The sequence below is a fragment of the Mus caroli genome, chromosome 7, assembly GCF_900094665.2.
Source record: "Mus caroli chromosome 7, CAROLI_EIJ_v1.1, whole genome shotgun sequence".
NCBI classification, from domain to species: domain Eukaryota; kingdom Metazoa; phylum Chordata; class Mammalia; order Rodentia; family Muridae; genus Mus; species Mus caroli.
The window spans coordinates 145,252,406-145,266,558 of NC_034576.1; the positions used below are offsets into that span (position 1 = coordinate 145,252,406).

The following is a 14,153-nucleotide window of genomic DNA, read 5'->3' on the forward strand; positions in this document are numbered from 1 at the left end:
ATACTGTGGAGTGTGACAGGCACATACTGTGGAGTATGACAGGCACATACTGTGGAGTGTGACAGGCATACACTGTGGAGTGTGACAGGCATATATTGTCACTGCCACCAACCCACTAGTGTTAACTCACCTTCTCACAACTTTTTTGTCTGTCTGATTTCAAGGCAGAGCTTTTCTAGCCATCCTGGAACTCACTCTGTAAACCAGGCTGGCCTCAAACTCAGAGATCCGCCTGCCTCTGCCTCCCAAGGGCTGAGATTAAAGGCCTGTGCCACCATTGCCTGGACTCTCATTACTTTTCATGGCTAAAAATCCTCATGGTAGGCGCATGGCCTGGCCTTTGACCCTGGAAACAGTCTTCTCCTGTACTCTGGAGTCCGTGATAACAGCTCACTCAGCTCACCCAAAGTAACACTCGGTTGGGCTGTTATCAGACCCGTTGCGGGTGATAAGGGGACTGAGGTTTCCAAGCAACTAGCTACCACATGCGGAAGTAGTAGGATCCGGTAGAACTACACTCCACTCTGCCACCATGTTCCATAGTCAAAGTGGCCTGTAAGACCCTGCCAGCCCCACAGCCTGACCTTGGGACAGAGGGCCATGCCTAGCCTGGAACAGATAGAAGTCCTTTGGTGCTGCTGGTGGTGATGCCAGAATTACATAGAGCTCTTCTACCCACTCTCAGTCCCCTGCCTCCCTTTGTTCTTTTTTTCTGGGTATCAGGACTCCCTGCAGCACTCATCTCTGGCAGACTGCTGTGGCAGGCTGGGTCCACACAGTCTCCCTATGGGGTCTCACGAGACACTGGTCTTCCTAGAGGAGGGCAAGTGAGGAATAGGTGGGGAAGGTCCTTGCCTTCTAGCTTCCTTGCCTGAGAAGGAGCCATGTAGTCTGGCCCTGGAAGGGGCCCAGTTGGGTGGCCCAGCCCAATGTCTTGAACCTCAAGACAGCAGTATATTCTCCCATGGCCATGCCTGGGCCGTTCACACCACTGCCCCTAGCCTGTTAGTTGGGCCCCAGAGCTAGGCATTTGCTTTGCTGCCTATTTTTAGATGCTAGGACAGTGGCTTCCTGAGACGAGGGGCCTTGTGAAAGGAACCATGCTTCCTGCCCAAGGCAAGGATTCCTGCCCCTCTCTCCAGCTTCCTTCCTGAGCTTCCTTTGGTACACTGTAAGTCTTTACCTCTCCTAGGAAGACCTGAGCAAGATCCATTGTCTCTCAGAGAGGAATCTGGCCTTGTCCCCATCCTCCATGCCCCAGACCACGCCCAGGACCCCAGCTAGAAGGACAGCAACTAAGTCAGCCTCTACCTAACCAATGCCCCTAAAACCAGTCTGAGCATCTTTACTCTGACTTATCCCAGCTGCCCAGGGTCTTCACAACCTCTGCCATCACAGGAGAGGTTCTTGGGCCCCTCAGCACCTCCGAATTGCTTAGGTGGGCGAGCACTTTGTGGTGCACCCTCTAGCTTGCATCATGTACCCAGGAGGCTTTGAGTAAGCCCCAACCCTGTCTGCCTCTGCCTTTGGTTCTTCTCTTGCGGCACAAATGGTAACTCAAAGGAACAAGCTGTTGTTACAGCCAGCCTCCAGGAGCATTTTGGGGTGCTTTGTGGTGACCATTCATACCTACCAAGCTGATTTCAGGAGCCCTGTCCCTTCCTAGAGGACTTCATATGGGTAGCAATAGGAAGGCTTCAGAGAAGCCCCTATCTGAGTCTGGCCAAGGCCGGGCAGTGGGCAGCTAGCACAGAGTCGAATGCTGTCCCAAGCCTGTACCCTTTCAGTCGCTTCTGGGAAACCACAAGAGCAGCTGGGCAGGGACCCAGCATGCTTGGCAGCTCCTCGTCTTGTTAAAGTTTGAGTTTGTTATGGATTAGCCCTTAAGAAGGAGGAAGCAACACAATCCTGTATAGAGTCATGAATGCATCCTTTTGTGCCAGGGCAGGAGCTCCAGGAACCTGGACATGCCACCTGGGTGCGTCCCACCCCACCTCTAAACAGAAGGTCTTTTAGGCTGCAGGAGCAGGTGGCAGGGCCACCTGGAGAAAGGAAGCTTTGGGCAGAGGTGTCTTAGAGCCCCTGAGTGGACTCGGGAAGAAATGCCAGGTTCTGCTTTGTGGATCACTTCCTCAGTTCTGTCAAGAGCTAAACACAGTGATATCACACTTAGCAGCCTGTGTGTATTACTTCCCCTGTTTACAAATGACTGTAAGGGTGGAGGAGATAGAGATGGATTTGTGACACCCTAGCTCCGATATGACACAGATAGAGATTCAGGCCATCTTTACCCTTTCCTGGACCTCCATCTAATGGCACTACTCCATATTCCCATGGACATTGGACTCTCTCTCTCTCTCTCTCTCTCTCTCTCTCTCTCTCTCTCTCTCTCTCTCTCTCTCTCTCTCTCTCTCTCTCTCTCTCTTTCTCTCTTTCTCTTTTTCTTTTTCTTTTTTTAAATGAGTGTTGCTCAGATTTTGCAGATCATTCTGAACCTATGGTTCTGTAAACAAGATGTATTCCTAATTGCTGCTAATACTGGGACACCCCTATACCCTTCTTGGGCCTGGGGAATATACTTGAGCAGAGCCACTGATCCAGGGACTGTGGAGTGGAGTGGGGGTAAGTAGCTTTTTGTAGCAGTGCTTGGCATTTACACCCCCATGAAACTTAGCATCACAGGAGAGTATCCTGGGCTCTTTGTGGTCCCCTTTATTCCATCTCACCCCAGAACTTCCATTGGGTTATCACTGTACTATCTTGAACGACCTTTGAATTCTGCTTTCATCTGAGCAGGGTCAGAAGGCGCTAGCTGCTTCGTCTTCTGTGTCTTCCCTTTGCTCCCCGTGATTGAACTGTCCTCCGTGCTCTCTCACGGGTCTGTCTTTTCCCTGGTGATTCTACCATGTGATGGACCCAAGGCCTGTGCATTCACTGATCGGAGGACATATGGTCTGCTCTAGTTTGGGCTGTAACAGGAAATGTTTGGGGAGCGTGCATGCATGAGCATACAGCCTGAGGTGCAAGGCTGGCTGTGGTAAGTGGGAGGGGCTGGCTAACTCTCTCAGAAACAAACTTCAGAACTGCTGTCCCGTGCAGAAACACCACTCCTCACCCCACCCTCTAGCACGGGGTGGCAATTTGGGGGTAGATTCATAATCTCCCTGTGGCCTTGTGATGTCAGGAGAGTACCCTCAGCCAGTACTTGCATGCCCTCTGTGTGTGTGTGATCTTATGAAACATGAGTGGTTTAGCTCTCCTACCACAGAGTCTTGGAAGCTCCTCATTTCTTTTGGTTATGCTAATTACATTTTGAAGCTGAGGTTCCTTTCCAGCCTCTGACTCCTTGAAGACCCTTGTCCCACCTTCCTGGGCCCCTTACTTTTCCCAGAACTCCCTCTACCTCTCCCTAGAGCAGCAGGGTAGACGGTCACTTTGCTGGAGGAAGCCATCTCAGTGCCTGGCATTCCTTCCCACTCAGCTCTGATTGCCCCTGAGACAATGGGGTGAGTGGCCAAGTCCCCATTCCCAGATGCCTTGCCTACCCCCACCCCAGTTTGGCCTCTCTTCTGATTGACAGTCACAGATCCGTAGCTTCCCCCCCCCCCCCCCCAATTCAGGACTGTCGGTTAAGGAATAAAGCCCAGAGACTTTTGTAGAGTTAACTTCTTCATCCCACCTCCTTCAATAAACCTGGCTGTAAGTGGTGGCTTAGCCAGACACCCACATTAGCAGCCTTTGGGGCTCGGCTGAACAGCATGCCTCACTCCCCTTTGCCCCTCAGCTCACAGACAGTATTCCCGTACCATTAGAAAAGGCAGAGTCAGGCATGGTTGCATGTTCAGCTGTTTTACAGGTAAGCACACAGACTGAGGAAAGCAAGGTGACCCACCAGTTGCCCCTCAGCCTCTGTGACTATCAGGGATTGTCACCAGGGTCATGTTACCAATGAGGGAAGGATGGGGAACAGGTGTGCCACCTGGTTCTCCTGCCCTGGGACATCTCAGAGCAGCCTCCGGACCAGATCTTAAACAAAATATAGGATGTTTAAAAGCTGCAAAGGAAGCCTGGTTACCAGGGCAAATCAGACCCGTCACCTCCCACCCTCCTGCTTCTGTTGCCCAAGCTGATTCGAGCAAGGTTCTTAAGGGCAGATGGATAAAGAGCTGTCAGTGTAACATGCTGGAAGTTCTGGGGATCCCCGGCATCGCTAGGGCCGTTACATGTGAAGGCACTGTCAGAGTCTCAGCCGTCATGCCATTTGTGGTTTGGGCAACGGATGCCCGGTGTGACTTTGATTGCTATATCACCCACCCTCTTCTCTCAGGCCCTGGTGGAGGTTGGGGGCTCATCCCTCCTGGATTGGGGTGAGAAAACGGAATTAAGCACTTAAAGAGGAGTCTGAGAAACTGAGAAAGAAGGGGTGGAGGGAGAGGGAGATGGTGATCAGGAGAAAGTACCCCTCCCCAGCTTCCTCTCTGAGGGTTAAGCAGCGGACATGATCCTAGGGTAGAAGAAGGCAGATGGGTCCCATAGGTCTTCTTTCCTGAACCAGCCTGCTTGCAAATTTCTCCCAGAGCTTTCTTGAGCTTGTGTTCTGGGCTGGATCCCCGGAGTGAAGAGCAGATACTTTTTATCAGGCCCAGGTTTTGGTTTCTATTTGCTGTCTCTGCTGGGGAGTGCCACTGACCCTTCAAAAAGAGGAGACCTGGCGCTGGGGAGGAGACTGGCCCCCTTGGTCTGTTCTGAGGCCCAGCTTCTGCTTCTCTCTGCGGGGCCTGGTGACATCACATGGTCACCCCTTTCCTCCTGGTAGGGAGAACTTGGTGTCCCCACCACAGAGTTCCCAGTACCCTGCCTGAAACAGTCTCTAAACAATCCCAGGACTGTTGGGACAGGGTACCAGAGGAGAGCCCACCAGAGCCCACCAGCATCCTGAGTGGCTGGGCCTCACTGTGGCCATTTCTCCGGTAAAAATGTTGCATAGTTGGTCAATCTGGAACAGTAGGGGGGAAAATGTTTTCTGCTGATTTTGGAGACAAGGTTTCATATAGCCCAGGCTAGTCTCAAACTCACATGACCTTGAATTCCTGATCCTCCTGCCTCTACCTCTCAAGTGCTGGGATGACAAACAATTGCCATCAAACCCTACGTGGTACTGGGGATTGAACCCAGGGCTCCCTACATGCCCAAGTACTCTTATCAACTGAGCCATGTTTTCAGACCAAACTTCTTGTATGTGTCTTACACTACTGGAGGTACACTTGAATTCTGTTCTGGAGTTACAACTAAGAGGAGCTGGTGGGACCCAGGGCTCAGTGGCAGTGGCTCAGACAACTGCTTGGCGTCTGGCTCCACAACTGGAAGTGAGGGCTCTACATGATAAGCTTTGTAGGCTTCCATTGCCCCCAGTACTCTGGCCTCTATATGACACTGCTCCTGGTTTTCTTTTTTTTTTTTCTAGCTGGCTGGAGGCGTGATCCTAGGTGTAGCTCTGTGGTTGCGTCATGACCCACAGACCACCAGCCTGCTGTACCTGGAACTGGGAAACAAACCAGCACCCAGCACCTTCTACGTGGGTGAGTACCAAGGAGACGGGGTCCAGTCACAGTGCAGAGCAGTCAGGGAGGGCTTCCAAGAAGAGGCTGATGGTCCAAATCTGGTGGGTGAGGTGTTAGAACTGGGAGTGGTCTAGGCCTAGTATGAGCTGGATAGGGAGGCTGCCTATAAGAGGAGAATGAGTTGGCTATGGTGCTGCTGGGGACCCCACAGATCTGAGACTAGACTAGGCAAAAAGGAAGCAACGGGGTGGGGCAGGGGCCTTGTAGGACCTTGCTTATTTTAACATGGGCATTTCTAGTGAACCTCCCTGGGCAGGGTGGGGCAGGATGCTTGGGCTAGCAACAGCTGAGGCCCCAGGATTCTTGAGTTGTTGGGGAGGGCTGGAGACTGGGCCGACAGTGAATGACTCAGACACCCCACCCCACCCCACCCCCACCAGCACACAGCCCAGACTTTTACACCTGCCTTATTTGGCTGCCTGTGGGGACTGAGCACCCTCCCTCCTAAGTAGGACGATGGCTGTCGTGCTGTGCTGTCCTATGCTCTGGTCCACTACACTTTCTCCTTCAGGAGAAAACTTTCCTCTTTCCTCCCTGGAAGAGGGACCTGGTGTCCTGAGAACTGAAGAAGTATTTGGAGATGTCTTTACCCTTTCAAAGCTCCTACCTTCATCAGGGCTCTGATGTGGATCTTCCTTCTCCTCCTGTGGAGCCTAGAAGGGGCTTGGGAGGCATGCTTGAGGCTGAGTGGGGAACCAGGAGGTCTGAAATATTCTCCCTTTCTGCCCAAGTGCCTCAGAGCAGACAGGGCTTTTGGTTACCCCATGGCTCGCTCTGTTTCCTTCCTCCCTATACTCTGCCCACAGCCTTAGCATGGGTAAAATGGACAGCAGTGGAGTCCAGGCAATATGGGCAGGGGCAGAACCTGGTCTCCTTTGAGGAGAGCCATGAGGGGTAGCAGTTTTCAGGTTTAGTTGTTAGTAGGGAAGGGCCCACACTAGCTATCCCTCCTTCTATCTGGTACCTTCAGAGGAGGAGGAGGATGCCCTCCAGCTCATAGAAACTGGATTGTGTAGCAGCTGGTAGGCATCTTCACAAGGGAGATCTCGGAATCAGAGACAGACAGGGGTAGAACTGCCAGTGGGCCCTCCACAAGGGGAAAGCTGTGCTCCCACTCTGCACGGTTATGGCAGGAGAGGCTGGGTACCCTGCAGAGCCCAGATAGGGTGGTTAGGAAGCAAGTCTCTATCCTAATGTTCTCATAATAGTCTACACCAGGCTCCAGTTCCAGAGCTGCTCAGCCACCTGCCTGTCTGGTTATGGCTTCCTGGGTACTGGGGAAATAGTCTTAGGGACTGGACCTTGTAGCAGGTTCTTCTACCTATGGGTAGAAGCTACTCTGGCTGCCATGTCCCTGGCCAATCTGAATTGGCTTTCTGGAGCCCCATGCTGCCCCTGTACTGAGTCCCTCTAGGAGCAGATGTGGCCCTGGAAAAGGTGTCTTGTTTAGTGCTTAGGAGAGTTCATTCAGAGCTTGCTAAACATCCCAGACAACACCACAGGGGCTTCAGATGAGACATGTGCTAGACATAGGGGAGTGCCTAGGGCCTAGAAAGTCCTGGGACAGTGCCTGTGTGTTGGGTGCCCTGTATGTATCCTCCTGTTGAGACAGAGCCTCCTGTTGAGACAGAGTGAGGTTGGGGTTTTAGGGCCTGACAACTGGGGTGCTCTGCCAGTTGGGAGGCAAGGGGGAAAACAGTTTCTAGGCAGCCCTGGTGGGAGGCCTTCCCTGGACCAGACGTGTTTAGTGAGGCCAAAGGATTTGGCCTATTTTTAAGTCTGGCAGCAGGTCCAGACCATGGTGCCTTCTTCTCTGGTCTGGCCAGGCAGGGGACAATGGGCCTGACTTTGTGCAAGGAAGCTTGGACTGCCCTGCAGTGTTGCCGTGGAAACTAGGGGATGGGCTGCTTCTACAGAGGGACCAAGAGATGGAACGCTCATCAGAGACACAGTGGGCTTTCCCAGGGGCAGAGGGGGTACTGTGGGCACTGAGGCAGGGACATGGCCCAGTTGGTGCCTCATGGGCTACAGTGCTCCCCTGTAAACTCACAGCCCAGCCAGTGACAGATGTTGGGTGCTCTGCTTAAGCTTCCTCTATCATTCTGTTAGCCATCCACCCACACACAGGATCCTGTCCTTAGAGTTAGGTGAGCCGAACAGTTACACACCAGTGTTCCTGAGATGCGGTGTCTGGAGTTGGTTACTGCCATAGCTTACCCTTGATTTCACGCTCACCGAGTATTGGGAGTCTTGGGCATTAGCCCTTGACACCCAAGCCCCTTCCCCATTTCATGAACTGAAACGGGTAGTCCGTCTCAGCCCTTTACGGTGCGTGCTGAGGGTTCCTGTTCTCAGGTGCAGGTGGTGGGAGACTGGCTCCAGAGCAGAGCATACCTGTGAAATGGAGACCACCCACGTTCTCTGGTCACTGAATTGCTGTTTTGTCCCCTGGTGGCAGTGGCAGCTCCTCCAGCAGCACACAGAGGCACAAACGGCGCACATTGCTAAACTCTGCCTGTTGTGGTTGTGAGTTAGGCCTTCCTGTCTCAGGCAGTGATTCATGCAGCCTGCTCACTCAGGTCTTCCCTTCCCCAGGCATCTACATTCTCATTGCTGTGGGAGCTGTGATGATGTTTGTAGGCTTCCTGGGGTGCTATGGGGCCATCCAGGAGTCCCAGTGTCTGCTGGGGACGGTAAGTAGAAAGGGCTGAAGGGCTGGGGAGCAGGGTTCCTAGCAACTTATATGTCTTCCCCAAGGTTTTGGTTTTCCTAGGGGCTTGATTTCCCTTGAATCGGAGTATGAATATACATGTTGGAAAAGGGGGTTTCTGTTTAAAAAAGCATAAACTCCAGAAGGGTGTCTCACCCCTAAAGCCAACCTTAGTGCTCCTGGCCACACTAGCTACTGGTGAAGCTGAATCCCAGATTTGCCAGAGCCTGGCCAGCCTGGGAGGGAGGCCCTGCCAGTATCAAAAGCTGGGAAAAGGCAGCACACGCCATAGCTTAACCTTCCTATGGATGTAGGATAAAGGAGGTGAGGAAACTGAGATTAGGGTTGGGGAGTGTCTTGCTGCATGTGCCTCAGTGAAGGCTGTGGACACTTGGATTTGTCAACTGCATTTCTACGCCAGCCACATCCTGCAGAATAGGAAGCAAGGTAAGGCTATGAGAACTTGAACATCTCAGTGCAGGACTGTATCAGGCTCTTGTCTCTCAATGGCTCTGTGTGGCTCATGCTTAATCAGGACATGGTTGGTGGATATGGCCAACCCCCTTGGCACATAGTTGTTGGTCATGTGGGCTAGGCCTGGGCTTGCTGGTCAAGGCTCTGACCTCTTCTTTCCCCTAGTTCTTCACCTGCCTTGTGATCCTGTTTGCTTGTGAGGTGGCTGCAGGCATCTGGGGCTTCGTAAACAAAGACCAGGTAAGCCTAGGTTCACTGGAGTGGGAGATATGCCCTCTGCCCTCCAACAGATGTGGGTTGCTCTGAGCCCATAGTTATAGGGTGTTTTTTAATTTCTTGGGCCTGCTGCTTGGGTGGGGGCAGGGTCTTGGGAGCTCAGTGGAAGAGGTGGCATCAGGCTGAGCCCATCGGGAAGTTGAGTGCTCTTGGGCGTGGCCCCGATACTGCATGTGACTATGATTCTCCCCTAGATCGCCAAGGATGTGAAGCAGTTCTATGACCAGGCCCTTCAGCAAGCTGTGATGGATGATGATGCCAACAATGCCAAGGCTGTGGTGAAGACTTTCCATGAGACGGTATAGCTAGGCTCAAGCAGGAGGGGAGGCTGTGGGGTTCCTGCTGTGTGAGGGCATGGGTCTCCTTTCTAACACAACAGAGACTGGGAAAGGGTCTCCTCTATGATTTGTGGGTCCTCAGGTAGGAATCTAATGGGCCTCATTTTCCCAGGGGTTTGAAGGAACAGGGCTCCTGTGCAGGTTGACAAACAGGGCAGAAGGACAGCTCCCAAGTGTATTTTGGGGTGACGGTGTGCTGTGTACCTGATCTTTCCCTTGTCTCCTGAAGCTCCAAAGCTGACAGTGTTGTTCTTGGTCCCTGCAGCTCAACTGTTGTGGCTCCAACGCACTGACCACACTGACTACCACCATACTGAGGAACAGCCTGTGTCCCTCAGGCGGCAACATACTCTCCCCCTTACTGCAGGTAGCATGGAGTGGGGATGGGGATCATATCCTGGGTGGTCGGTAGGGTGATGTGGCCAATCAGGAAGGTCAGCACTTTGAGCAAGACCTCAGAAGGCCCATAGACCATCTCAATTACTGGGGTACCGGGTCCTGACAGCTTGAGTTAACCCCTGCAACATCCCAGTTAACTGTTCTCTTGATGGTCCCTCATACACTGGTGACCCTAGGGTGCTAGTGAGGTCAAAACCACTCCCCTGTGACAAAAGGCTGCAGGCAGCAGGTCCCTGTGTCTTAAATTTGTTTTGGGGTGGAAGATAAGCTGCGATACATAGGTCCTGTCACTGAGTAGGGTGGTGGCTGTGACTTAGCCACTGATGGTTAACCACCCTCTTGCCATCCCTGCAGCAAGACTGTCATCAGAAAATCGATGAGCTCTTTTCTGGGAAGCTGTACCTCATTGGAATTGCAGCCATTGTGGTAGCTGTCATTATGGTAAGCACAGGGCCTCTGGTGGGTGGGTTGGGATCCTTCTCAGGGCCTTAGGTGCTGACTGACTATGCCCCTCCCTCCTGCAGATCTTCGAGATGATTCTGAGCATGGTGCTGTGCTGTGGCATCCGGAACAGCTCCGTGTACTGAGGCCCTTTGCATTGTACCAGAGGATCCCTGGAGTGACCAGAGGCCACCTTGGGGGACATGGCCTGTGTATATAATATTTCTGTATTACTCTGCTACACTTAGTCTTTTTACTTTTGAATTTTTTTTTTTTTTGTCCTGAACTTTTCCTGTTACCTTTTGGGAGCTGACATCACACATGGGTGGCATATGTGGGATGTAGGGGTGGAGCTGGCCCTGGCTTGCAGGGCCCTGTACGTCTGGGACCCCTGGAGAGTTCTGCCTGCTGAGCCAAACCTCCTCTACAGCTACTTGCCCAGAGGCTTTGTAGCCTAGCTAGAGGGCCATGCCCACCCACTCTACCCACTGTGGGTCACATCGCTCACATCTTTTTAATCCTTGTCCCTTTCCTGCCTCCATTTCAAGAGCTGGGTTTGTAAGCCCTCTTATGCCTTCAAAGCACTTATTCTTTCTAACGTGTCACCTTCAACTGTAATTAAATCTTGAAACAGTCATTTAATAAAGGAGGAAAAAAATCAGGCATGCTAATGGGACTGCCAGACCTCTTCCTGTGCCAGCGGTGTCAGAGACCTGGCTCATCAGCTCTGAACTTTGCCAGGCACAGGGTGAGCAGGTCCAATAGAGGCTGTGGAACACAGTGGGCGGGGAGGGCTGGGACCCTGGGAGCACTCCATATGGGTCCTCCCTCATTTGTACCTCCTTATACTGGGAGCTCAATGCTGACCTCATTTCCACTCATCTGTTGGACATGGCAGGTCAGGCTGAGTCGGGTAGGAGGAGCCACCTAAGCAGGGAAATTCAGCACAGAATGATGGGAGATAAGCTGCAAGAACACCCTCCTTTTCAGTGACAAGACAGTAAAGGTTAGCCCATTATCCCATCCATCTCAAGAAAAGATTCTACAGAGCTGGGTGGCTCTGGCTTGTGTCTCAGTAAGTAAAAGGCAAGATGGCAGTTCACTTACCCCTGTGAACTGAGGATCAGGCTAAGCAACCTCCCGCCAGGGGCAACCACCACTGTCTCTTTCCCTTTGTCTCATGTCTGCGCCCCTCCCCCAGGCTGCTGGCATAGTTAATTGGCCACTTAGAGGAGAGACGCCCTAGCCAAGATTCATGGCCCAGCTTCTAGCAGCCTCCCAGTAGGCTTATTTGTCGGTGAACCCCAAGCTTGTACTAGGGCATTCTAGGTCTCCGCCACCTCTACCTCCCACGCCTATGCAACCTGTTCCGTGCTTTGTTGGTTTCTGGTCTGAGGAGCCCTTTATATCCTATGTTATGAGGCCCATGGGCACCAGGCCAAAGCTGTTGGAAGCCTGCTGCACAGCTTCAAGAACATAGGAAAGGAGAGGCGCATGCAGCAGCCCCATGGTGCCTCAGACTCTGGTCCCTAAGGATGCAAGAAAACAGCCCCAGGCCTGGAGGATGATTATGTGTGGCCTTGAATAGTAGGGGCGGCGTCCAGCAACTAAAGTGTCTGTTCCTGCGTCAGGAAGCACAGACAGGCAAGCCCAGGATAGCTACTTCGAATCTCTGAAGCCCCAACCAACCCACCCCAGGGACCACTACGTCTCTTCATGCCAAGAGCCAATTAGAACCTTGGCCCCGCCTCACTCCAGAAAGCCAACAAAGCACAAGACCCGCACCACTTCCGCCCAGGGCCGGAAATGTCTAGGAAACTGGTTGGCGCTCACAGTGCGTGGTGACGCACTTCCTCCTTGTGTCGGACCCGGCCCTGACGGCTTCCGACAGACGACGCTGCAGGCCTCAACCCTTTGCGATTGGCAGTTAGCCCTGTAGTATTGTGGGAACCGTGGCTCCGCCTTTTCCTTTTTCGTCATTTCTGGGTGGATTTCCGTGTGCGCTCCGGGATGGCACGCTTGTTAAGGTTACAAGTCCCGGCAGGCATTAGGCGGGAACCCATTGCCTTCTGGGAGTTGTAGTTTCTCGGGCGCTGAAGCCACGAAAATCTGATCGCCCGAGACTCGGTTTCCCAGGAACCCGAGCGAGACTGGACAGGACCAAATCCCGGGGAACTGGCGGGACGCTGCGGGAAAGGCGGCAGAGTATTGAGGCGAGTACGGACGCTGGAACGGTGAGCACTGGCCTCCCTAAGGCCGCGGCCAGGGCATTCTCGTGCCTGTTTCTGCCAGCCCTCCGTCCGGACCCGGGTAGCGCTTGTACCTAGAGAGGCTGCGCTTTACTGAGAGCCCGTGATGGGACGAGCAGCTGATGGAGATCTCCTGTCACCAGCATCTCCAAGCGCTCATCTATTGTATGTCCACACTGTTATGATCTCATGGTTGACTCTCTCCTTAACCCCACCTAACCTGCAGCTCCTGTATCTGTGCGCGCTAGGATACCCTTTAACCACCCAGCTTCGCGAGGCCTCCCGTCCGGCTGTGAGTAGAGGCACTTGACAGATAGTGGAGGTGAAAGACGGGAGCCTGGGAGGACTGGGAGGGATGAGGCCTTAAATACACCCCTCACGGCGGAACTGGGACTGCTTCGCTACAGGTGGGACGGGTGTCAGGTCGTATGGCGGAGACAGAGGCTGGCCTGGAGGCTGATGAACCCACCGAGGATGACACCCTGCCTTCTGACACCGTCTCCCTCAGCGACTCGGACTCGGACCTTAGCTTACCTAGTGGTGTGGAGGTCCAAGTGTTGTCCCCAGAGAGGCTTTCCGGGGAGGGCCAGGAGGACTCCAGCCCTGAGGACCCTCCCTCGCCCCCCACGGGCACCCTCACCCCTGCAGTGCAGCCATTCCACCTCCGAGGCATGAGTTCCACCTTCTCCCAGCGCAGCCACAGCATCTTTGATTGTCTGGAGAGTGCAGCCCGGCAGGCACCGCGCTCTGCTCCCCAAACCAGTGTGAGTGACAATGGCAGCTTCAGGAGGCCCGTGACTCCCCCAAGTCAGACTCCAGCAAGGGGCCAGAGCAGAGTGCATGGGAACACTGGCCAGACCAGGGTACTCCCTGTCCCTGACTATGTGTCACACCCTGAGCGTTGGACCAAATACAGTCTGGAGGATGTGTCTGAAGCCAGTGAGCAGAGCAATCGTGATGCTGCCCTGGCCTTCCTGAGCTCTCGAAGCCAGGTGTCCCCCACAGACTATGTGCCTTCTTTCAACCAGGACCCCTCTAGCTGTGGGGAGGGAAGAGTGGTCTTCACCAAACCAGTGAGGGACAGTGAGGCTAGGGCTGAGAGGAAGAGGGTCCTAAAGAAGGGGGTTGGGTCAGGTGTGGGGGGTGAGGCCGCTGTGGAGCTAGCCCATCTCGCCGGACCCGAGGCTGAGGAATGGAGTGGCCACCAGGGACAGCCAGAGGTGGTGGTACCTTCAGAAGCTGCCCATCCTGAGTCCTCATCAGGCCCCATAGGTGTGAAGACTGTTGGTTTCCATAGCAGCAAGAAGCGGAGCAGAGACCACTTCCGGAACAGGGACGGTAACCCTGGGGTGCCGGGGTCTGAGAAAGGACCCTCAGTTTGACTGCAGTGCTATCACTCCACCCCTCACCTGCTAGTCCAAGTGGGAAGGTGTGGGCTGTCTGTAGTAGGGGAATGTGTGCAGCAGCTCTGGCAGAGACTGTGGGAATTGTGGTCAGGGGACCTCGAAGGCCTTTGTGCCCCAGTGTTTAGGATGAATAATAAATGTTTGGAATATTTCTTGAATTTTGTGGCTTTTTCTGGTCCCCACTCAAGAGTTCTGTCCAAACAGTCCTGGGCAGCCGACTACAGGACTGCATCTCTGGT

General features: G+C 53.5%; 2 protein-coding genes across 5 annotated transcripts in view; both read left to right on the forward strand.

Annotated features, from left to right (window-relative positions):
- Cd81 (CD81 molecule) overlaps positions 1-10,920 on the forward strand; it is a 16,576-nt gene extending 5,656 nt beyond the window's left edge. Inside the window, exons 2-8 of the mRNA XM_021167032.2 lie at positions 5,465-5,579; positions 8,217-8,314; positions 8,971-9,045; positions 9,276-9,380; positions 9,685-9,786; positions 10,173-10,259; positions 10,343-10,920. Of these exons, the coding sequence (XP_021022691.1) occupies positions 5,465-5,579; positions 8,217-8,314; positions 8,971-9,045; positions 9,276-9,380; positions 9,685-9,786; positions 10,173-10,259; positions 10,343-10,405 (645 nt within the window). The 3' untranslated portion in view covers positions 10,406-10,920. The remainder of the gene's footprint in view (positions 1-5,464; positions 5,580-8,216; positions 8,315-8,970; positions 9,046-9,275; positions 9,381-9,684; positions 9,787-10,172; positions 10,260-10,342) is intronic.
- An 85-nt stretch (positions 10,921-11,005) lies between these two features.
- Positions 11,006-14,072, forward strand: Tssc4 (tumor suppressing subtransferable candidate 4). 4 transcript variants are annotated; one of them, XM_021167587.2, is made up of 3 exons: positions 11,006-12,493; positions 12,735-12,830; positions 12,916-14,072. In XM_021167587.2, the coding sequence occupies exon 3, from the start codon at positions 12,937-12,939 to the stop codon at positions 13,888-13,890; it is 954 nt and encodes a 317-aa protein (XP_021023246.1). In that variant the 5' UTR covers positions 11,006-12,493; positions 12,735-12,830; positions 12,916-12,936; the 3' UTR covers positions 13,891-14,072. The 4 variants fall into 4 exon arrangements, with proteins under 4 accessions (XP_021023246.1, XP_021023247.1, XP_021023248.1 ...); XM_021167588.2 differs by having other exon boundaries at positions 12,735-12,800; XM_021167589.2 differs by having other exon boundaries at positions 12,313-12,472; positions 12,735-12,800.
- The last annotated feature ends 81 nt before the right edge of the window (positions 14,073-14,153 follow it).

Bases quoted from the DNA above. Each gene is read 5' to 3' on its own strand.
- Tssc4 (XM_021167586.2), top strand. From the start codon at position 12,615: ATGGGACGAGCAGCTGATGGAGATCTCCTGTCACCAGCATCTCCAAGC. The intron at 12,801-12,915 runs GTGAGTAGAGGC...GCTTCGCTACAG, and splicing joins GCGAGGCCTCCCGTCCGGCT to GTGGGACGGGTGTCAGGTCG.